Genomic DNA, 24,033 nt, shown 5'->3' with positions numbered 1-24,033 from the left:
ATCCACAAACTTCATAACGCAAACACAACCAACTCCACACCCACAACATTCACAACACGAACTCAACAAACTCATCACAACACGAACACAACCTACACATAAACATTCCAATAACGAAATATCCAATTAAACTGAGTTAAAACTGTCGCGACGGTGACCGTTGACGAAAAAAGACCAACCAAACCGCAGAGCAATCCGTTAACGCTGACCGTCACACGGTGGTTTTGCCAACCCTTCGAGAAACTGCGAACGAAGTGAGCCAAGAAACTGCCCCGAAAATGCGAACGCGTTCGCAGGCCTGACAGACAGACCTACAGACACGGTGATTGTATAACCCCTCCTAGGGTAAAAATAATACACACAAAATAATCAATAAATGCAATCAAAATAGCTAATTAATGCACCCAAAATAGCCAAGTATTGCACAAAAACCAACCAATGACTGCACACAAAATAACCAATTAATGTACCCAAATGAAACAATTAATATACACAAAATAACCAATTAATGCAACCAAAAGAGACAACTAATGCACGGAAACTAACTTATTAATGCACATAAAATAACCAATGAATGCAAACAAAATAACCAATGAATGCAAACAAAATAACCAATTAATGTTCATAAAATAAACAATTAATGCATGCAAAATAACCGATTGACCAACGAAAAATAACCGATTGACACACACAAAAAAGAAATTAATGTACGCGAAATAATTCCTGAATTCACAGGGTAGGAGAGTGGGGGCTGACAAAAAAAAGGGATCAACACCCGTCAACTCTCACGGCCTGGCTGCTCTTTCTCTAGTTGGCTCCCTCTATTTTTGTTGAAATTGTTACCCGTTGTGAAATTACACCGAGTACGCCTAAACACTAAAAGAGGACGCCGAATAGGGAACGCGTGAGACGACCATTGAATTGGGAATAATACTGCTAGAATTACAATTACTATTTCGGTTGCCATGGTTACACGGGACCTGTTCTGAGAAGACTACGATATTCATCTTTATAATTGGGCGGTAGCGCCATCTATATTTTGTAAAGTTATATGATTCGCGCAAAAATTCAATTGCAATATAGTTGCCACCACTAGAGACAAATGCCGCCATGGTTGAACGATATAGTTTAAAAAGTCTCCATATTGAACGAAATTGGTCCCGCGCTAGCCAGATTTATTTGTACCTCTATTTATTCCCAACTCAATGGAGACGACACGAAAACCGACGGGTGCTGATCCCCTTTTTTGTCAGCCCCCACTCTCCTACCCTGTGGGAGTTGGCATCAAGCTTCCGGGGTAAAAAGGTTATTCATAAGCCTCCTCTCTCTTCCTCCATGATTCTAGTTACCTATGAGATTTCTATGCCCCACCCCGTCTGGTCCTAGGATTTTTCCAAAGATTCTAGCACCACTGCTAGCACTAGTAATTAGACGCGTTGCCAGACGTACGATAATTATCGTACACGTCGATAATTTCGAGATCATTTTTGGGACGTTCGATATTTTCAATGGCGTACTATATAGTACGCATTTTTCGATAATTCGGCTTACGCGTACGATTATGTACTATAATTTAGAAATTGGCAGAAAATAATGAGAATTTTAAACGTAAGTTTTCAATCCGTCGAACTTTAAGTGTTATTAAAAAATTTGATTTAACAAGTTTAACGTCAGTATTTAACAGAAAATTCAAATTTACCGCCAGTTTCAGGCGTACGATAACGTATTTTTGAAATCGATAAGTTTTTGTCATTGGTACGATAGTTTCAGTTTCAACACGGACAGGAACTGGGAACGCCGCACTTTGAACCATAGAGATTTTCTATGATCTCTATGCCTTGAACTCTTCGAGCATAAGCGTAAAATAAAAGGCTGACCGTTCAGGTTTTGTAAATAATTATGTCGTGACGTTTAATTTTATCATGGGCGCTATAAAACAAGCAGTTTTTGGCCATTAATTATGATATTATTGGGACCTTTTGTCCCTTAATTTGTTAGTAATTATATTAAATGACATTTACACACGTTTGACGTTCCAGAAAACACATGGCTTCTCAGCAAAACGCTTTTGCTCTGGGCCTTGGTCGTTTTAACAATTTATGTTTAGAAATAGTAATTAGGGTTGTATTAACGATAATATGCATGTAAGTTGTTTATATATTAAATGGACCGGTTTCCCGATTTGCGATTTCTATAATTGGGACATCTTATGTGTTAGGTGTATGTTCTCTACACTTGTAAAATGCTAGGTGTCTGAGTTATAGAACTGCTGAATCGACGCAGTTCATTAAACTAGTCAATTTAAAGTATTCATTTCATTTACGTTTTTCTAGATATTTAGATAATTTGGAACCTTTTCATAGAAAAATACAACCCGAAGAAATGTGGCTTTACAAAAATCCACGCACTGAGAGCTATGTGTCTAGCCGTTTGCTATGGCCACTTGTGACATTCACTCCATTATTCACAATTTTTGTAATTTATATAATCCGTAAAGATAAAGTGGATTGTGTTCAGGCCTTCTTAAGTAAGTTAACCATTGTTTAGCAAATGTGACAAGTTATAGTTTTTCTAACATATTTTTATTAAAAGGTCTTTCACTATCTCTCACTCTTAATGGATTCCTTACAATATTAATAAAAATAATAGTTGGGAGACCACGACCAGATTATTACTGGCGTTGCTTCCCCGATGGTCAGAGTAACCCTTCAATGCTATGTACTGGTGATAAAGATGAGATTCGAAATGGGCTTAAAAGCTTTCCTAGTGGACATTCGTCATGTATATTTTATTTAGGAAAAAAGCTAATTAACATTACTGACTATATGATTTCTATTCTTTTTTTAGTTGCATTTGCCTCGTTATGTTTTACCACATTCTACCTGATAGGCAAATTGAATGTTTTTACGCACAGAGGCAGAGGGCAGTCTTGGCGATTGTTAGTTGGATTTAGTCCTGCTGTTGTTGCACTTATCGTGGCTTTGAGTCGCACTTGTGACTACCATCATCATTGGCAGGGTATATTTAAAATATTTTTTTTTGTCAGCTACTTATTTTTAATACTTTTAAATCTATCCAGATGTGTTGGTAGGATCCCTTTTGGGATTAACCATTGCGTGGCTATGTTATCGTCAGTATTTTCCCCCATGTGGACATACAAATGAAACAATACCTTATGCTTCGTTTAAGGAATCATCTAATTTAATTGATGATCCAAAAAACCTAGAAAGTCTGCAAGAGGTTAGTGTAAAGTGGATTTAAAACTTTGCGAAGACTCTTTGCTATCTCCCATCTTGTTTCTTAAATAACTGACAAGTTAAACTAATATTCTTCCACAATTTTGCGTTCCAAATGAAGCTAGGTCTTCCGTAACTCAATTGTTTGTTGCGTATTATTATTATACTATGGCCATATTTGAAAACCAATTAAATTGGTTGTTTAAACATGTAAAAATATAAATGAGATTAAACAAGAAATGCAGACGGAGAATAACTTCAGACCAAAATTACTTTATTTTTGCTCAAATAAAATTAGAATATCACAGATAATTGTGTGGAAGTAAGTTCCGTGCTCTTAGTAATTCTTGTGAAAGATGGACTTCAAATGTGTGGATAAACGGATAAACCTCAGAGTTCTCCCATAGATATTATTTTAATTAATTTGTCAATGTTGTTCTCCTTTATGGCATTTCTACAACCACTTATGACGAGTGTCTTGGCCTTACCAACTGAAAATACACAACAACACTTGTCTTTAATAAATTAGACTTGCGCGCGCGCGCACATCTTTTTGGGTTTTACCTCTTAATCTTCCCGCTCTTTGAATAATCTGATTAACTTTCTTCAAATTTCCCAATAACTCCTCTTGGTTTTGCGCTCTTATACGGTAACTATTGAGTAAATCTCTGTTAAGAGAATTCAACTCTTGGTACCAATGTCGCATGGCCTTACTAATTTAGAATAAAACAATTGGTGTTATTTAATGAATAAAGAATGTAACCAATTAAATGACCTTACTAATCTTCCATCAATCTCGCGTCTTCTGCGTGTAAAATTAAACTTCTTATAGCTCCCGAGTTATCAGCCATATCAGCAAATAATCTTTGCCTTATTGACTGTAGCTCATCAACCTAAAATTTTAAATTTTAGAAAATTCAATTTTTTACTTTTGGCATTGGAAAATTACTTTAAAGAGTAACTTCCTTAGCTTCTCAAGCTCTTGTGGATATTCCGCAATGACCATCAACTCCTCAATGCCCAAATATTCCGCTAATGATTGAATTATGTCCCCTGCTAACTCCATGCTATTCACTTTCACTGTTATTGAGCCATTTTCATCCATAGAAATGACTATGGCTTCAGCTGTTCTCAGTGAAACAAACTTAACATTTATGAACCCTTTATCCTCTATATCTTCTAACAGCAAAAAATTGTTATTCAACCATTCCACAACCTGTATAATAAACTTATAACGTTAGTAGTTGTTTCTAGTAAAACATTGAACATTTTACCCTGTAAGTGGGAGCATTTATCGAGAAAGAAACTGAACTGTTAGGTTCATCTGGTTTTTTTCCTGTTGTTAAGGCATACATTGCGAATCTTGGTAATTGCCTTGTTAGTTCAAACACATGAAAATGGTCACTGCAATTGTCAGTTATTTCTTATTATAAATATGAGACCTATTTAGTTGGTGTCTAAAATTCCTACAGACCTCCCTTTGTAGCCAATAAACGCTTTGATATGAAGATCCACAGGTACATCTTTAGGTGGGAAAAGAGGAATTCTCATATTTGACGACACTTTACTCTCTTTTTCATGCCTAAAAATTAAAAGATTTTGGTTTTTCTCAAATAGAAATTTGTGAAAAACTTTTGTTAACATCACATACACAACTAAACATTCCCCTTCAAAAATTCCCTCCGCAAAAATGAGTACTGCTCTTACAATTGTGTCGTTTGTAGTCTCGATGGCTATTTCAACATGAGGCTATAAAAAAATTTGTAGATTTATGAAAAAGTAAATCTTCAATTTATTTTTACCTATACCAAAACTTTGTCAGATCCCATTGAAATGGTAAGTCCAGTTTTCAACTGAGTGTTTGCCTGTAACATTTGAATCTCATTAATCCATGCAAAATAGCTTTTTTACACCTAAAATGTACCGGAATAACTCCATGATTGTCCATTTCCTGGGTAGGGCGGCCACTAATTGGCCCATGGCTCTCATCCGCCATTCTGGAATTCTCTTCATAGTTGTGTAGTTCTAGGAGGAGATGCTGCAAAAATATGTACAAATGTCATATTAGAATTTCGAAAGTAGTGTATTACCTGTACCTGCTTTTTTAAACTAAGCTCTCTTATTGTTTCTTGCTCAAATGTTGCGTCAATTATTTGTTGCCGGCTTTCCACAGTAGACGGTGCATAGCCTCTAACTAAAATAATTTTCTTTAATGTCTTAATAGGACTTTTTATAAATTAGCATTATTACAAACCCTCTCCATCAACTGCAGTAATTATTAACTGATCTTGGCCGTCCATATTATAATCGCCTTGTGTCAATCCCGCTATACAACTCCCAAAATTATCTTTAAATACCACTTCCCCTGTATTTATATTTCTGGCATCAACCTAAATGGTAGAGTTTCATTAAAACCTTTCTATACTTTTGTTAGATTTGATATGTTTTGAGCATACCTTTCCATTACTCCAGCCTGTAAGAAGTTCCGGATAACCATCGCCATCCAAGTCAAAGCTAAAGATGCTAACTGCCTGATTTTTACTCTTAAATTAAATCAGAAAATGGTAAGAAAATTTTTAAATTTTGGTACTTAATCTCTCCAGCATACTTTAATCCTCCAAACTCTTTCTTGTTTTTTATAAACTCCAACTGTACCATTAGCTAAAGCGTACCCAAAGTGATCATCCATCATTGTACAAAGACCAGTTACTGCTTCTGTTTCTTTTACCTCCATTATCATTTCGTCATCTTTAAATGCTCGTATATCAAAATCTTCTGACCCAACAATCAGCTAAAACATCACGTAAGACAAAGAGGCGTAAATATATATGTCATGGTTTGATTATTTATGAATAAACCTCATTTAAGTTATCTTGGTTAAAATCCACTAAAGCCATGGAGCTTACGTTATCACCTATTACCTAAAACCATTTCATTTATCTTTGAAAAATATTCAAATAAGTGTATATAAATTTAATATTGAAATCTTACTGTCCAAAGTTTATCATTTCCCTCATGATCGTAACTTTGCAATGATGAATTTCCCCCTGCCAACACTAAATTATGAGGCGAGTGTCCAACTTTTCCAACTGATATACAGTTTACACCATCGGTAATCTACAGATAAAACCAGCTCTTAATTTGGTATTTTTGATATAGTTTCATAAATTAACCTCTTTAAAAAAGATGTCCGAGTTGTTCTCTACATCATACGCTAACAAACTTGTCGACATCCCCACAAATAATATGTCTTGATCACTCTCAGGTTTTAGAGTGCCACACGCAATGCAAGAAACGGATTGCTGAACATTGAGTAAACTGATATCTGGTGAATCGTTTGTGTTTGTAATCCAACGTTCCCCTTTTCTTTTAACAAGCGTGTGCGGGTTATGTATAAAAATCTAAACAGCAAGGATTTGATTAGAGAGTGCTTTTTTTTTTCTTTGGAATATTTTATTTGAAACCTTATCATTTGCGGTTACGGCTGTCAGACAAGGATGTTGTCCGTCGTATTTTCCCATTGCAATGCGATGAGGCAATATTTTTTTATTTAAATTGAGCGTAAAAATTGGAACCAACATGGTTGCAATAAAGTTTTTGTTTACGATTGTATTACCACGCGTTATCACTAGGTGGCAGCAGCTATGTCTGAAATTTCAATATTTTGACAATTCCTTAGCCTTGTACTGTCATTCACGGTCACATGGTTTTGCTTAGCGTTTGTTTTTACCACCGTTTTATTGATTCCTACATTTAAAATTTTGGCTGTCCAATATGGCGAATTTGTCAAATATTGTCTTTTTTTAACGTTGCTTACGCAGAAAATTGGTGGGATCGTTCAACATGAATAGAATTCAAACGGATTACGAAACCCTTTATTCTGAGGTAAAGGAAGCAAGAAAGAGAAGTGATTCTAAACTATCTGGAAATTCCAAATCTACTCCAGAAGTAACTCCTAAAAAATTTCCCAACTCTCATTATGTAAATATTTTGTCATCATTCTTCTAATGGCTTGTAAAACTCACCTGTATTATTGTCATTCAATTAGAATATAATTGAAAGGAATGATTTTAGAAGTCTTGACATTTCAAAAGCAAAATCACTCGGTGGAGAAGCTGATAAGTATTGGAAGCTTGAATAATTTGTTTAAACTATCAGTATTCTAAAGTATAGCATTAATTTTAAGCCGGTTAATGATATCTAATATGGAACTCGATGGTGATAAAGGCTGGAACGACTTTGATAGACTTACTCTGCAACCTTCCTCGCTCATGGGAAGCTTGGTCAATATCAAAACTCCGAGTGTGGCAGATAGTCTGGAGAATGTCTCTGATATCAAGGATGCCTTTACGAATCAAAATTCACTCACTGAGCTGCAACAAAGTTTGGAGAAAGAATCTGCTCACAGGGATGAAGCTGAAAGAAAATTATTTGAAACTCAGAAAGATTTAGAAGAAAAAGATGGAAATCTACGGAGTTTACATGAACAGCTAGTTCAAAGTAGATCAGCTGCTAACCAGTTGCAAGAGAAATTGGCTACTGAAAAGGTATATTTACAGGGTGCTGAGCTGCTCCTTGAGCGAGCTAGCCTACGCATCTCTGCCACACATGAGTGTATTGTAAGTTTTTTGGGAATACACTATGCCTGTACAATTAAAGGGTTCCAATGAGCCTGATGGATTTGATGGCAGATTCGCTGAGATTGTAGGTCATTTACACCTTTTGTACAGGAACACGATACTCCCAAAACTTACAACACAGCTGCGAGTTGTAAGATGGGAAAATGATTGTAACACCTAGTCTGTTGTATTTATTTACCATTTTTTTTCTTTACATTTGATTATTCAGAATGACTTACTAAGAGCAAAGAGTGAGCTAGAACGTTTAAAATATGAGCTTGATACGCTGCGCAAAGAAAATGAATCTCAAAGGCAGATAAATACTCGCTTTCGGGAAGAAGTCAAAGATCAAAATATCACTATAAAGAATTTGGAGGAGGAACTTACTAGCATAAAGAAAGAAAGGTCTGTACTAGCAAAACAGAAATCATCCTTAAAAATTAAAGTTCAGTCCCTCGAAGAACAAAATGTGGAGCTTAAAAAAGAAGCTGATGCGTTGCAACTTGATGCTGGACGTTTAAGAATTGGTGAGTGAAGACTCCACTGTAAGATATTTCTAATGATTTTATTAAGAAATTTGTTTTTTCTTTTAAATTAAACTAGCCTTAAAATCTGTCAATAAGGAACTTGAAGCTCTTCATAAAGTCAATTCAGAATTAACGAGGGAGAGAGATTCACTTAGATTAAGAGTATCGAGGCTGGTTGAAGAGAGAGAAATGCAAAATTCCAAGTTTAGAGCTAAGGAACGAGAAGAACAAGCTACAAGTCGTGAAATGGAGAAAATTACGCAAGACTTAAACGCAACTCAAAGAATGCTTAAAGAAAATGAGAAAGAAAAGGAGAAAAGAATGGCTCATTTATCCGATATATCGTTGAAGGTTCGTATAGTTTATTTCCTCTCAATTCTTAACTTCGTCCTCATTCTTTTATTAATCTGTAGTTTAAAGAAACAACAGACCAGCTCAACAATAAAGAAATTGAAATAACTAAACTTGCAAAAAAAATAACTGAATTGGAATTTCAAGTTCAACGCGAATCAAAACGCACTCAAGCTGTGGGACTGGAAAAAGAAGCAATCTCCAGGCAGTTATTAGATACTAAAGACGAGTTGGTAGATGAAAAGCATCGGAACCAACTTGTAACTCAAGAAGTGGCAGTGTTTCGCAGTATTGGAATGCAACAAGAAGAAGAACTAAGGTGAACCTACATTAGTTTAAGAAACCAAAGAATGTTCAATATTCCAATTACTCTTTGTTATTTTAATTAGAGCAACGAGAAAAGAACTTCAACAACGTAGATTAGATGCTAGTCGTAATGCTGACAATGCTAGTAAATTTCACCATCAGCTGGAAGATATTAGAAAAGAATTGGATGCAAAAATTAAAGAACTGAATCGTTTACAAGAAATGCTTGATGAATCGCAGACCAAAATATCTCAACTAGAAAGAGTTAATGAAAAAGTAAATTATACCCAATATATTTAAATAAAGGAAATATTTTTGGAACAAAAAGTTTTGTGAAATTAAAATATTTTTGTATTTTGGGTATTTGCAGATTAGGGAAGAAAAATCTTCGACAACTCATAGACTGGAGTCAACTGTTAAACACGTATCAACCCTGGAAGAAAATTTAAATCAAAGTAATTCTTTGAAAGATCGTACGGAGCAGAAATGCTTGCAGCTAGAAGAAGATTTGCGCCTCCTTCGAGTGGAGTTAGGTAGGAGAAATAGAGATTTAGAAACCAGAAATGCCCAATTGGAACTCGTTGATGAATTGAGGCGGGAGCTTTACCACACTCAACGCGAATTGCTCAAAGAACAGACACGATCCAGGGCACTTGAAGAGGAACTAGAAACTCCTTTAAATATTCACCGATGGAGGCTTCTTGAAGTTGGCAATAACTGACATTTGTAATTGATCTAGTTATTAATCTTGGAATTATTATTATTCTTCAGGGATCAGATCCTGAAAAATCAAGATTACTTGGACAAGTTGTTAGTCTTCAGCGGCATTTAGTTTCCAAAGTTAAGGAAAATGCTGGAAAAACGTTACAGTTGGAAGAAGCTAAATTGGTGAATGATAAATTTGCTAATCAAGTGGAAAAATCCTTGGCTTTGGAAGATGGTGAACCTGCCATTGAGAAACTCAGGAAAGCCAAGAGGGAATTACAACAAAAAGATGAAAAAATAAAGGTACTTTTATTATTTTCCTAACTAGTGCTATTTATATTAAATTGTTCAATATTTTTTAGAGTTTAATCGCAGAGGCTAATATGTCCTCGTCAATGTTAGCAGCCCATCAACATCAAATTGACCAATTGAAAAAGGAAATATCAGAGCTGAAAAAGGAATCGTACCGGCAGAAAAAATTTGGAGATGATACCAAGTAAGTACTATTTATTTTGATATATTTCATTGCTAAACAGACCTATTTAACCCTAAAATTGTTTCTTGGCCTGAGCCAAACATTTCCTTTAATTAAAAATTGTCTCTTTTTGCTCCAGAATTAAAGTTGACCATTTGGAACAACTTATTGTGGATCACTCTTTAAGCGACAATGAAAATAAGATAAACAAATCTAACGTTCGCAGCTCCTCATTATCAGCAAGACCAGCAACAACTGGAAATCGAGCCAGACAAAGCAGAGTAAGTGGCAGAGTTCTTCCTTCCTGAACCGAGCCCTTCTTGTTGATTGGCCTTCTGATCTTCATTGTGGCTCTAACAATTCAAAACCTTTCAAACACTTCTTAAAATATCCTCTTATTACTCCTCTATGATAATCCCAAAAATGCTTCATATCTGTTTATAGATAAACTATATGCCTAATAATATCTGTTCTTACAGTAAGTGGAAACCTTATTTCAGTCTTTACTGTCACAAACAAATCTAATTGTAAGTTTGCAACACATTTAAGGTTCTTGGAATCTAACTTATTAGAGTACCAGTGATAAAAATCTCTTGTAAGTCTAAATCTAATTACTTTAGAAGCTTCAATGAGTGAAGGCCTTTCGAATTTCTAAGCCCTGCTTATAGAAATATTATGTGGTTGTGTGAATGTCGTATGATTGAATTTAATTTATAATTTTGTTAGGAATGTATTTGTAAATGTTTTGTTGTAACTGTTAGTATATAGTATAAAATAAATTGCCGTAATTTATTCAACAAAATTTTTATCAAAACAATGTCATTGTACAAAATTATAAAAAAATAACAAGTTACATATCTAAATATTTGTATTTCTATCCACAACTTTATAATGCGCTCTAACGTTTTCCCTCGTACGTTATATAGACTTTCCATAACAGAACCCCACGAATATTCCCACACAGTACTTAAAATAGATTCTAGGCTTTAATTTTATAATAAATTAATAGTAATTGTTGAATCACTCCAAGTAGATTGAAAATTAGCTTATTGCTTTTGAAATATTTAAAAATCTTATTCACTTCTTTCAATATTTTACTCTGAAAGCGTGACATTTCTTGGCATTTATTTTTACTTGTTTTGGGGTATTGATGTATTGCTCAGTCACTCAGTGGCAAAGATGGCAGCGGTCTTGAGGTTCGCCATTCATTTTTGAATCCAAGATTTCATTTTCAAACTGAAATGCAAAAGGCTCTGGAGGCAAGGTAATGGAACCTGCAGGTATCTTCGTGGTTAAGGCAATTTCACTGTTAGTCGGGTTGGAGACTGTTATGTCTTTTATTGTCTTAGCTTTTTCAGTTGTCTGGGTTATAGATGAGCTTTTTAAATCAGCTATAGATTGCGTTGTTTTTTCACCGGGGTTAAATGTAATTACATCAGAATTTTCACTATTCTCTGTGTTTACTGTCCTTGTGGTGATAACAGTGTTTTTTGGCTCTAAAGTGGTGATTGGAATAGGGGTTGTGCTTGTTATAACAATTTTGGTAGAAGTGTTTTCGGTTTGGTTTGGGCTGCCTGAATTTATTGATATGATGGAATTATAACTGTTCTTTGTAGTAGGTTTGTCTGTTTCAGTGTCAGGAAATGGGTCTTCAGTTACTTGGGAAATAATTTCTGGCTCAGTCGCGGCTATCAGTGTTTCAATTTTATTTTCAGTAACTGGCATTTTAGAGGTCATGGTTACAGTTGTGGGGAGCGTGGGATTCGTCCTTTCACTGTTTGAGATAAAAAATTTTGTAGTTGGTAAGGTCAAGGCTTGTGTAGTCTCTAAGATTGTCGTGTAGGTGGAGGGTTGAGTAGTTGTCAGGGTACTCGTAGATGGCAACGTAATTGACGGAGTAGGGGATTGTGTATTTTGTACAGAGCCCATAGTGGTGCTCTGTTGAGTAGATGGCAAGGTAGTAGTAGACGTAGAGGATTGTGTATTTTGTATGGAGCCCATAGTGGTGCTTTGTTGAGTAGATGGCAAGGTAGTAGTAGACGTAGAGGATTGTGTATTTTGTATAGAGCCCATAGTGGTGCTTTGTTGAGTAGATGGCAAGGTAGTAGTAGACGTAGAGGATTGTGTATTTTGTATAGAGCCCATAGTGGTGCTTTGTTGAGTAGATGGAAAGGTAGTAGTAGACGTAGAGGATTGTGTATTTTGTATAGAGCCCATAGTGGGGCTTTGTTGCGTAGTTAGTAAGGTAGTTGTGGACGTAAATGGTAACACAGTTGTTAACGACGACGAAGGTTGTGTTTTTTGTGTGTGAGACATGGAAGTGCTTTGTTGAGTAGTTGGTAAGGTGGTATTGGAAATAGAATCTGTTTTGTGTTGTGTAGATGACCCGGGTAGTATGTTAAGTTGTGTCGTGACTGCCTCCGTATAAATTGCTGTTGCGTTTGTTTGGTTAGAAACGGGATCAGATTGATTTTTTGGGACTTTGACAAGTTTGTCGATTTCGTTTTTCGCGTCGACAGTGAATAAGACTACGGTTTCCTTCTCAAGTTCGAAGCCTTCTCGTTCAGTCGTATTACTCCCGCTTGAACCGAAACCTTCTCGCGTTTCATTCTGTTCAGGTTGCAAACCAACACCGCTAGTAGCAGCTGTGGTAGGCGGGAAGGAAGTAATTGAGGGGTTGTTAGTGGCGAGGGAAAGCGCGATGGTGGACGAGGTAGTTAACATCGAAGGTTCTCTCGAGTTGACGGTCGTCTCAGTGGCCCTTAAAAGTTTTAAATTTCTGTATTGTTTCACGTTGCGAGAGCAAAATAACAAAATCACAAAAGCACAGGTTTAAAGAACCAGCGACATTTTCTCGACTTAACCTTTAAAGTCCATTCAATCGCTTTCATTCTATATTATTTTAATTACGTTCCAGAAACTAGTATTAACAATTCCTTTATATACACGCGCGTTTGATATAAACATTCCCTAAATTTTCCTGACGTTTATCATCTGATTCGATTAGCGTATATCAGGTCTGAGTCGGGAATATAATGATTACCTTGTAGATCCAGCCGTAGTACTGGACGACGATTGCGTAGTGGTAGTAGTTGAAGGGGCTGCGGTCGTCGTAGTAGTACTTGTTGTAGTTGTCGTGGATGAAACGGTTTGGGAAGCGTTTTTGATCGAAGGTGTCACTTCTTCAACGACCGATCTGACGAAGGGACGAGATATTCCTCTCGTGGTGGTTGAGACTGTCGTGGTACTTGGTCTTCGTGTTGTAGTAGTGGTTGGTCTTCGAGTAGTAGTGGTCGGTCTTCGAGTTGTCGTGGTCGGTCTTCGAGTCGTAGTTGTAGGCCTTCGAGTGGTGGTCGTGGTCGGTTTGGGAGTGGTTGGGGCTAATTGCGGACCCGTTCGTGAAGTCCAATGATCTGACTTCCTAGTGTCCTGCAGTTGTTGCTTTTGCCCGTGGTAGGCGTAGTAGTTGTGGTAGTAATCGTAGGGACTCGGCGTAGGTTCTTTGATCTGAGGGTTGGACTTGACTGCCAATGTGGGGTCGTACAAACCCGGATGGTTTTTATAGAGGTCGTAAGGTGGAGGCGCGGGAGTTATCGACACTTTGGCAATTGGGTATGGTGTCGTAGGCGGATAGTTCTTGTCCTCGTCATCCAACGCCTTCTTCGCTTGGGGCAGCGGGTCTTTCGTGTTGGTGGCCAAAGTGATCTTCGGGTTCAAATGAAACCGGAACTTGATTGGAGGCAGTGCGAAGCTGGTGTCAATGGTCTTGTACCTGGGTGCCGGATTCCACGGGTCTTGGTGATGAGACGGCTGCGGAGCGATGCTGAACTTGATGAATCCGCTATGATCTTGTGGTTTCGGCGGCGGTGGCTGCCAGTGGTAGGAGGGTTGCTGCGCCCAGGGTCCCGAGCTATACTGGGGCTGCTCGGCGGAACCGTAACGAGTATTAATCATAGGCGCCGTTTGAGGGGCCTACGAACGAAGAGTGATTTGCGTTAATTACAACCTATTTTCTAATACGTTTCTAATAATTGGGGGACGAACCTGTTGCGTAGCGGCCGGCGCGGCCTTGTAGTGTTGCTGGTAGTATTGGTCGTAGTACTGCTGCTGCTGCTGCTGAGTAGGTTGTTGCGGCGGTCCATTCTGGTAGTAAGGGGGCGGGGCCGATGGTTGCGGCTGGTAGTACTGAGGCGCGTAGTATGGCTGCTGCGTCGGTTGCGGCTGAGATCCGGAGGTGAGGAGTTGACCAAATCCGGCCCCCGCGTTGGGCTTCTTTGGTCCGTCGCCGTTATCGAATGGCGCGAACAAGAAACCCAGGAACTGGTTAGTGGCCGAATCGGCGAAAGATCCTGGATTCGCGGAACCGCTTCTGGTCCCAACGGACAGAATCGTCAAAATCGCCAACGCGCATTTCCATCGCGTCGACTTTATCTGCGAATGAAAACAAGATGTCACGGTAAGTACACAAAATCCCCCCGATGTATTAACTGTATTTTAAATATTAAATTGGAACAAATTTCCAATCATCTTGCACATTATCTAAATAAACCCAAGAGGTTTTTTTTATTCAAAGAATTAAGAAATAAGGGCTGATTGAGTCTGAGAAGACCACGAGCCCGGCGAAAAACTGATTAATCAGGGCGAGATATGTGTAACGGCCACCCCAACGGGGGATACGTGGGGACACCCGTGGCGGAAGTTGGGGGATTGGTGGTCATCCTCATACGGCCATCCACAAACTCTGTCTCCCAGACGCTTGGGATTACAGGTGTACGCCACTACTATAAGAGGAATTTTATCGATACAGAATGTTTCGAGTTACCTGGTTTTGGAAATAAGATAGCGAAACGCGAACGAGTTAGATGGCGCCTGTATCAATTGGCACGAAATTCAAATATGACAATAGAGCGTACGCGGGTTCTGGGAGGTTGTGGGGTCCCGCGAATTAACCAGAAATCTTAAAATTAAAATTTCTTAATGCAACCAAAAACGTAGTTGAGAAATGATCAGTACTAACTATAAATATAATTTTCAACCAAGTCGCTCTTAATTTAAAAAAAAAGTATGTAGATTTTAAGGTCAAAATCACCAAAAACCACTAAAATGGGCAAATGCCCGACTTCCGGAGCCCCGATATCACAAATGTTAAAATGCCGACGAGGTCATGATATTTCCAATTGATTGACGTATCAGGTGTCATGGTACCTCTAACGTACCGCGAGAAATCGTGCGAACTAATACACACAAATCCCTTAGGATTGTGTGTAAAAACGACTTTTCTTATTTATCACGGGTTAACTAGATTGAAAGCTACCCCTTGTCAAATTAAATACATTAGGTACCTAAGAGAATGGGGCAAGAGCCTTAGCTTCTGGTACTGCCCTCGCGTATTCGTAGATAAATATCGTCTTCTGTTTAATCACCAGCAAACGTAAACGTAAGGTGGATTCATTTCGCTTGTTCTGGAACAAAAGGTGTACACCGTTTACGCTAAATTTAACCTTTCGCTTGTTCTGGTGAAGATAATTATTCTACACTTCGAAGTTTTAAAAGTATCCCCCTGTTGATAGTCCTCGTGAAAGCTAGGAGCAAAAAACACAGTACCCTACACTAAAGCCACGGTCACACTCGAGCTTAAAACCCAGTTTAGGTCAGTTTTAATGCCAGTTTTGACCGCCGATGATAATTCTTGGTTCACACTAAGGTTCACACGTGCGAAATCGCTTCACCCCGGTTCGCTTATAGCCAAGGCTTAAGGCCATTTCAAATTATGACCAGAATTTTGAAAATACTATAATGTATCACAAAACAATTAGTTAATCGTGTTTACTATACATACAGTAATATTATTGGACATTATTTAGAATTTTATTCCCATTATTTTGGAAAATACGAGCAATTTTACTTCCTCGCCTGGTCGTTTTGAAAGCGATTCTAAGCGAACCGACTTGGACGAGTTGCTTCCCGAACCAACACGAAGCGATTTCTCACGCTGGTTTTGAAAACTAGTTCTCTAAAACGAAGCGATTTTAGGGGTAAGTGTGAACCTGGCTTGGGAGAACGCAACCCGTCAAAAATCGTGGACTTTCTTGCGTACAGTTTTCATTGGCTAGACGCTTTAGCGCCTGCTGACGTCGGAAGGGGAAATATCGGAAATTGTCTTCCCCCCCCCGCCCGTAAAACGTTCGGCGTAAAGGCGCGTCCAATGAAATTTGTACACAACATTGAGTTGGCGTGATTAAAGGCTAGCTGCGTTCTCCGTGTGTTTGTTGCTCCTAGATGAGAGGGTGTAGCAAAAAATCTAAAGCGTAAAAACTTTCGCTACACAGTACGCAGTCCCATATTGTGAGGGAGGTGCGATAACTCTAATCCGTAATTGCGGTACGCTTTTACCGTTTAATTCCACGTGCCTATTCAAGCGACGTAGCCCGCTTTCCTTTTTTTAACGAACCGGCTAAAAACCGTAACAAATCGAAATAGTGTGGTTTTCCCCCTTTTGTTTTACTTTCTCGAGAAGCTTTGAAACAGCATCTATCGCCCGCATCCAACTGGCTTTTTTTACGATTTCAGGCATGGTCCAGTAAAATAAATTATTCCTCGGTGTTGTGGCGATTTGTTTGCCCCGTCAGAAAGTCGAGAGATGCGAGCGGCGCATCAGATATGAAACCCAGAAACAAACTGGCTTCCACTCCCCACACCCCCCCCCCCTCTTTCTTTCTCGGGATCGTTGAACCGAAACTCGCAGTCTCCGTATTCTCAAAACTGGGACAAAAGCCGCCCTACCAAACTTTCCAACTTTTTCTATTTTCGCCCCTTATTTTAGCTTCGAGGGTTGATCTAACCCTCGATTTTTATTCTATAATACCAGAAGAAAATAGGGGAAGTACGTATCTGTAGCTTTGAGCCGTAGAAGTCGTCGTGTGACCCACGAAAACGCCTTTTTACGAAAAATATACCAAACTGAAAAAGTAGTTCCACCTTTCAACACGACTATAAACGACGAAAGCAAATACGCCTTAGCTCAATTAGCAGAGAATGAGAAGGACAATATGTTACAATTGTTCAATTTAAGAAAAATTGATTTTTTATACGATGTATTCATCCGCGATTTCCAGCCAATCGTACTTCCCCCTATTTTCTTCTGATAATACATACTGAAACGTATTTTACAGGACTAATTGTTATCGTTAAATGACCTAAAGTACGTAAGGCTAGCGACTGCTTTTATACCAATCAAGGACAAATACCAACGAAATTCCAATACCCTTCGGGAGGAGTATTTAACGGGACACTTTTACGAGTTTTATTGTTTTCCATTAGCCACGAGCGTTTGACTTTCGCCAGGTTTATTTTAAACTCAATCTTTTTTGGTTTTAAGTGTCGATTGGCTTTTGTCGCGCTTTGATAGTTTTCGAGATTTAAATTTATCGTTTTATTCTAAAAATTGTTTTCTGTTTTGGGTAAAGAATGCGCTCCCACTTGGGAATGCTCAGATGGCGTATCACATTTTTACAATCTGTTAACTTTAAACATCCATTGCTCGCAGTGGCGTAGCCAGGGGGGGGGGGGCACAGGGGGAAACGTATGGTCGTACGTACAAATATTTTAATTTTTTTACTTTTTTTTTCCAATGGTGTGCCCCCCCCCCGAAACAAATTCCTGGCTACGCCACTGATTGTTCGTTAGATTTTATTGACTGTGGTAAATATCTTATTTATTTCAAGCAGAAATTTTATTCGATTTAAAGTTTTCAACATCAAATTAATTAATGTATCCTTTTGGCTAGATGATTTAAAAAAATATGACTAACTAAAATCAAGTTATTTTTTAAAAGAAAATATTAATTCAAATCGAATGATTTTTAAAATATTAATTTAAATCAAGTGATTTAAAAACTTATTGATTTAAATCAAGTGATTAAAAAAATAATGAATTAAAATAGTTATTTTTTTAAAAATTGACAATTTAAATCAAGTGATGGAAGAAAATAAAATGTTAAACAATTGATTGTAAAACAATTTCAATACAAAGCAAATGTGATAAAACTGAAATATTTTAAAATAATTAAATTTAATTGAGATTTAAATTTGTATTATATTACCGATAGAAGCCAAGTGTACATAAATTATAATAGAAAAAAAGCCATTTTGTTAAAAAATGAATAAAATAAAAAATTTGATTTAAATAAATCATTTTGATTTTAATTAAAATTGTGAAGGAACAATCCTGGGTTATTCTAATACCAAGTTGTAACCAATGTTGAAAGGGGCTTTGATATAAGGAGATCGTTTGCAATTTATCCTCTAGAATGGAACTTTAAAATACTAGTCGCCGGGTAGAATATTCAAATACAAATGGAGCTTTAAAATACTAGTCACCTGGTAGAATATTCAAATACAAATAGAGCTTTAAAATCCTACTAGCAAGGTAGAATATTCAAATACAAATAGAGCTTTAAAATCCTACTAGCCAGGTAGAATATTCAAATACAAATAAAGCTTAAAAATCCTAGTAGTTTTCATATGTGAAAAACCCTTAGTTCCTAGCACCCCATTCAGCTTTACTATTGAAATACAACTTACGCGATCCAGCATGTTAACCGCCGCTTTAGAAGTGAAACCCGAAATCCGCAGTATAGTTGAAATCCAAATTGGTCTGTTTATAAACTAGTTTTAATCCAAAGGTTTTCAACGGCAGAGAGCGGCGGGTTTCCGAAAATAACAGGCCCGGGGGCGACTTTGTCTACGTGACATTGCCGTTGTCAGCGTCCCGTCGCGATGCCGCGTGTCCGAACGGTCGCTTATCGGCCCGTCGTTAATTGGGTCGACGAGTGGTAATTGCCGGCGAGCAGCGCTGAAAGGTGTTTCCTGGCTGCCCGATCGCGAATGAAATAAAAGTCATCAACCAGCGAAAAGAAAACCGTTCCGATCAGCCGCCAATTTCGACTAGACAGTCTTCCAAACGGGGAAGAAATGCCCCGTTATCCCGACTGCCAACTCCGTTTGTCTTTATTTAGTAGCTTAGGGGGCTAAATATCGCGAAGACGTTGTACTGGTCGAACGGGGAAAAATGAATTCTCTGTATTCGAAGAACGCGGTAAAATATCCGTTTATGGGCGATTTTTGGCGTATTTGATCGCGATACTACGCTAGAAGAGACGCGTTCTAAACCTGGACGAGAAGAAACGTACGTGACCCCATTTCTTTAGAAAACGTTTCTATAATGTTTCGCGAATCGGCGATTTTCTGGTAGCGCCCGCGAAGGCGGGGTGGTTGGGTACAGTTTCCGCGTTTCGGGCTTTTCGCGCGATTGTCGGGTAAATACCACTCTTTTCACTCGCAGTTTTAATGACCCCGTTTAAATGAGCGAGACACTCCCGCGTTCTGACGTCAGCGGCATCTTACCTCTAATGAGCTCGAATTTGAGAAATCCGCCATTACATTTCGTTGAACGCCCCGCTAAGTTCGTCTTTTCGCTTTTCAATATTCGTCTATTTCGGAGTCTTTGTGTCCAGATATTATTTTCCATTTTAATATTTTCTTCGGGCATATACGAACCGAAATTATTTATATTATTCGAATTCATATTTATATTTTGGAATCGTTAAAAATTCGCGAACAAACGTTGTTCCTGGTTTATTCTCAAGATCGACGTCGCCACAAAGAAGGGGTCCGGGACCTTGAAAGGCCTCGGAAAAATGCAATATTTTCGGCTCTGGTTGGTTAGGTCTATTTTAATTCAAATTTATTTCGATTCGCTCGCTCATCCGAGAAGGCATTTTCCACGTACCCTGTTTATTTGGGTGTTATGTACGAGAAAAGGGGTGACCTCTATGGGGAGGACGCTAGAATTATTCGCTCCGACGTTGTCGCCATTGGCTCCGTGGAAGGCGATCTCCAATCGACCGTTTTCCGATCTGCCCCTAATCACTCGCAAACCCTAATAATTTGTCAACTTATCCCCGTTGTTTGTCAGATTTGGGCTCCGAGTGATCCGATCCGCAGAGAGGATTATACCCGTCTTCTAAGTCTTCCATACACTTCCGAGTCTAGGGACAAGCAATCAAGCGCCTCAATTATAAAGCGGCTGTGGTGTTTATCTCAAATTGTAGATAATTCGAGATAATAAGACCTAATATTGCGAATCTTATTATAATCGGGTTCTAAACTTCTAATTGGATATTTATTTCCAAATACGTGATATACAAGTTAATGAATTCAGTTAAAAGCTAGAACTTAACGTTACATTTCGTATATACTATTCTCCACCACTCTCCCCCTATTCGGCTTTCCGTTGCTACGCAACTCGTTTTGAAATTTTTAATGTTTAGGCTTATAGCGTTTTCCATTTGACTGCTCTCGAGCACTCTAGATCACTCTGATCAACATTTTATGTTCCATTAGCGTGCTCGGATCTGCTCCGATCAAGTTTCGCGTGTTCCATTTCGCGTTCTCGGGTGCTCCGAGATCGCCCAAAACCGATCTGCCGATTTCGACAGATCAACGGATCGAGATCGAGATCGGAGCAAATTTTCGCGTGTTCCTTTTAGATTTTTTGGCAAAATGGCAGACGAAGACGCGAAAATTCAAATTACAAGCGGACGAAAAACAACAAAGTGCGGGAATATGTTCGTGGAATGTTCCATTTGCGGTTTTACTCATAACCTTGCTCTAGTCGATTGGGGCGAGATCTATGACGTCAGAGACAGATTCAGAGCGAATCTTGAGCAATCCAATGGAAAACGCTATAAGTTTCTCTTTTCGGTGTAATTGACCTATTTCAAAATTACGTTTTCGCGCTTGACAGTACCTTTACATTGTGAGGTATAGCAGGCTTATTTTCCTGCTTTTATACCTTAACATGGCGGCGTATTTTCACGCGCAAAATGAATTTTAAGATCCCCCAATAGTCGCGAGCCAGCCTTCCCGCACGGTACTGACGAGTCCCAAATAAGACGAAACCGGTCTACCGTTGGAAATTCTGGCTATTTTATTTCATTTTACTTAGTTTTTCATTCGAAGACCTATCGGTACGAGCTATTAATAAGTTTTTAAATTTCCTCAAATTTGTTTAGGGTTTAGCTTTATTATCCCCTTTCATAATGAACTAATCTACTTATTCGCTAATTTTATCATCCTAATGAATTCAGTTTTTGATAATAAAATAATCTGATTAGTTTTAATGTGACTAAAACAAAAAATACTGAATAGTTTACAACGGTTCAATTATGCCACCGTCGGCATTAATTATTCTTTATCGGCTTTTGATTGGTAAAATTTGGTCAAACTAATAATATATAATAATAATACATAATTGGAAACAAATCCGTAAACCCAACGGTTCTCGAGATAGTTTTTGAATGACCTTGAAGACATGCTTCAAGGTCATTCAATTTTACACTAGTAAATATAAGACTTGTAAATAGCGGCAGTCCATGCGTCAAAAACCCCTTAGAAAAATCAAGGGACTCCTAAAAAAATATCTTTAGAAAGGGGTATACCTTCCAATTATATCGTAAATTGTGTAAATAAGGGGAAAATTCTGAGAATACAAAAAAAATCGAATTGTATACTGGATGTTCGCACGGCCACGGAGTCCTGGACTCGTTGAAAAAACAGATCGGCGGAGGGGTCCGGGTCCAGCGGACTCTCTTAAAAATATCCACTATTTACAAGTCTGTATTAAATATCCCCCTGCACGAGGAGTTTTCCATAGAAATTTGAAATAAATCAAAAAGACGTTTTTCAGTTATTTATCATTTTTTGTGATCTCGTGGATATCCTGTATATCGAATTTATCTTTAATGATAGATGGCGTTGGTGTCCACGGGAGATATATTAAAGGGAGTATGGAGTTCCTTATTTTTTATGTATAAACTTAGTTCCTATTTCTGCCACACGGTTTAGCTACGCTAGTTACGTTAAGAACAAGTCTTAGCTCACTTTCGTTTTTGGTGCTATTTTCGCGTCTTTAATTAATAGCCTAAATTATCACCGAACTGATTTTCAGAGCAATTGCGAAATCTAGATTTTAGTTCTCAGCACAGAGCCCCCTGGTGTCTAAAATATTCCAGAATAGAAATATACTGATGTCAAGGACAATGATATACAATTCAGTTCAGTTGAAAATAGGTTCGGTTCCATAATTAGCATTAAAACAATAGGAAGTGTCATACTTAAGGTTATTATGTTACTTATGGTACGAGTAATTCGTAAGTTTTGTAATTCTTTTCAATTTGTTTAGGGTTTAGCTTTATTTGACCTCTTATTATGGACTTTTCTACCTTTTCACGTGTTTAATGAGTTTTTTCATTAGACTCCAAGGTGGTTCTTATTAATTTAAGCGCGCTTTACCTGATGATTTTCAATAGACCATTCTTTAAAATACTCCTTATGTGGTTATTTACTTTTGTGTATAGAGAGGCAGAAGGTTTGGCGCGATTTTACATGAACCAGGGAGGCTCATAAAAGGATTTCCTGGCAAACCTGCCAATCTAGTTGTCTGGATATATAGTGGACTTTTGATCAAAATCCTACTCATTTAACGTTTATAGTTTTATAAAAACCATTATAAATAGTTAATTAACTATATCTCATTGATTTTGTAAATAGTTCAGTTATGGACTTACTATATTTGGAAATATACTATCTTCACGTAGGCTACTTTAACTATATTTTGAAAATCGACTTTATGGGTGACGCTTCTGAAAATACCAATCAAATAATAATAATCAGCTAGACTAATACCCAAGTCATCTAGCGACTTATAATGCCTTTAAACAGGAGGCCGGGTTACAATGCGTAGGAGGGTGGTGGCAAGCCCTCCATGCCACGCGAGCCAACACTAACTTTTACCGTTAACCTCGACAAGTTTTTTATGGGAAAACCCAAGAACTCGGGGGAAAACTCCTTAAACCAGTGGGGAAAAAACTTGTAATCTCAACGCGGAAGGAGCAGTTCCGAGTTTCCACACAGTGCCACAAGTTGGGATCGAACCCAGCTCCTCTTGCTGCGAGGCGAAAGCGCTAACCACTCCGCCACCCCACCTATAATCAGAATTTTTAAATAAAAAAATAAATAAGTTTGCAAGTCCTACTGAAGTAGCGCTATGTGGTCTTTGTGAAAGTTATGGCCTGTTTAGCAAATCGCCGTAATTTATCCTAACTGAAGGAAATGTGTAGCCCAATTTTTTAGCAGCGGGGGTTTTTTGGCGGCGTCGGAAGTTAAACCGGTACATTTTTAATTTCCATCAATGATGCACGCGCCGCCGGCATTTTGACTTCTTGCTTCCCGCTCTCGTTAAAAATTCGGGAAACGGAGAGCTCATCGATCGTTACGTAGCGACGGAGATCACCTGGCATCTCGATCGACCCGTTCGAAGCTAGTCTTCCCGCCTTCGACCTCGCTGTCACGTCATTGTTCATCGGTTCTTCCTTGATTTTAGAATTGCTTTAAAACTGTATACCTTTACCGTTAAGATTTTACCAATATTCTTATTATGTAAAGTAACCACATGTTCTCTTACGAATACTAATTTGGTTGTGATGGGGTGCAAATGAAATTCCGGAATTGCACTTTACGGGTACGTCTGTAGGCTTATTAAGAATAATAATCAGTTACGCTCAGGGGCGTAGAGGCGGGGGGGGGGGCAATGCCCCTCCCTAGAATTTTGCTGGGGGGGGGCAACTAATGTTATTGCCCCCTCCAACCTTTGGTCAGTTGAAATCTTCAAAAGGCTCAAATTCTCATTTTAAAAACATATAAATCGTGTAGAACCTCAACAGGGTTTAGCTTTAAGTCTTTTCCCGTCAATTT

At 38.1% G+C, this 24,033-nt stretch overlaps 3 protein-coding genes across 7 annotated transcripts; 2 read left to right on the top strand and 1 right to left on the bottom strand.

Moving 5' to 3' along the window:
- Nucleotides 1-1,794: 1,794 nt before the first annotated feature.
- Nucleotides 1,795-5,804, top strand: LOC149935253 (phospholipid phosphatase 5-like). Of its 3 annotated transcripts, XM_090154301.1 has the most exons (6): nt 1,795-2,144; nt 2,334-2,527; nt 2,593-2,781; nt 2,848-3,018; nt 3,080-3,240; nt 5,671-5,804. In XM_090154301.1, the coding sequence occupies exons 1-6, from the start codon at nt 2,047-2,049 to the stop codon at nt 5,674-5,676; spliced, it is 819 nt and encodes a 272-aa protein (XP_090010427.1). In that variant the 5' UTR covers nt 1,795-2,046; the 3' UTR covers nt 5,677-5,804. The 3 variants fall into 3 exon arrangements, with proteins under 3 accessions (XP_090010427.1, XP_090010428.1, XP_090010426.1); XM_090154302.1 differs by lacking the exon at nt 5,671-5,804 and having other exon boundaries at nt 2,364-2,527; nt 3,080-3,703; XM_090154300.1 differs by lacking the exon at nt 5,671-5,804 and having other exon boundaries at nt 3,080-3,703.
- On the bottom strand, nt 3,494-6,830 carry LOC149935252 (BBSome complex member BBS2-like). Its single transcript, XM_090154274.1, has 17 exons — nt 6,701-6,830; nt 6,410-6,637; nt 6,228-6,353; nt 6,095-6,157; nt 5,845-6,027; nt 5,693-5,779; nt 5,491-5,626; nt 5,333-5,430; nt 5,161-5,274; nt 5,045-5,101; nt 4,888-4,985; nt 4,711-4,818; nt 4,511-4,640; nt 4,186-4,452; nt 4,017-4,129; nt 3,801-3,949; nt 3,494-3,727 (listed from the first exon to the last, which is right to left on the bottom strand). Exons 1-17 carry the CDS (start codon nt 6,815-6,817, stop codon nt 3,627-3,629), a joined length of 2,175 nt encoding a protein of 724 aa, XP_090010400.1. The 5' UTR covers nt 6,818-6,830; the 3' UTR covers nt 3,494-3,626.
- A 114-nt stretch (nt 6,831-6,944) lies between these two features.
- Nucleotides 6,945-10,998, top strand: LOC149935251 (uncharacterized). Of its 3 annotated transcripts, XM_090154273.1 has the most exons (13): nt 6,945-7,217; nt 7,285-7,358; nt 7,423-7,783; nt 8,085-8,382; nt 8,459-8,733; nt 8,796-9,052; nt 9,123-9,315; nt 9,410-9,745; nt 9,811-10,047; nt 10,107-10,240; nt 10,359-10,500; nt 10,699-10,746; nt 10,840-10,998. In XM_090154273.1, the coding sequence occupies exons 1-12, from the start codon at nt 7,080-7,082 to the stop codon at nt 10,699-10,701; spliced, it is 2,448 nt and encodes an 815-aa protein (XP_090010399.1). In that variant the 5' UTR covers nt 6,945-7,079; the 3' UTR covers nt 10,702-10,746; nt 10,840-10,998. The 3 variants fall into 3 exon arrangements, with proteins under 3 accessions (XP_090010399.1, XP_090010398.1, XP_090010397.1); XM_090154272.1 differs by having other exon boundaries at nt 10,699-10,998; XM_090154271.1 differs by lacking the exons at nt 10,699-10,746; nt 10,840-10,998 and having other exon boundaries at nt 10,359-10,688.
- The last annotated feature ends 13,035 nt before the right edge of the window (nt 10,999-24,033 follow it).

Source organism: Leiobunum rupestre, chromosome 7 (assembly GCF_980474605.1).
Source record: "Leiobunum rupestre chromosome 7, qqLeiRupe1.1.hap1, whole genome shotgun sequence".
Lineage (NCBI taxonomy): Eukaryota > Metazoa > Arthropoda > Arachnida > Opiliones > Sclerosomatidae > Leiobunum > Leiobunum rupestre.
The sequence above is the reverse complement of the archived record's forward strand: the minus strand, read 5'-3'. Positions and strand labels throughout refer to the sequence as shown.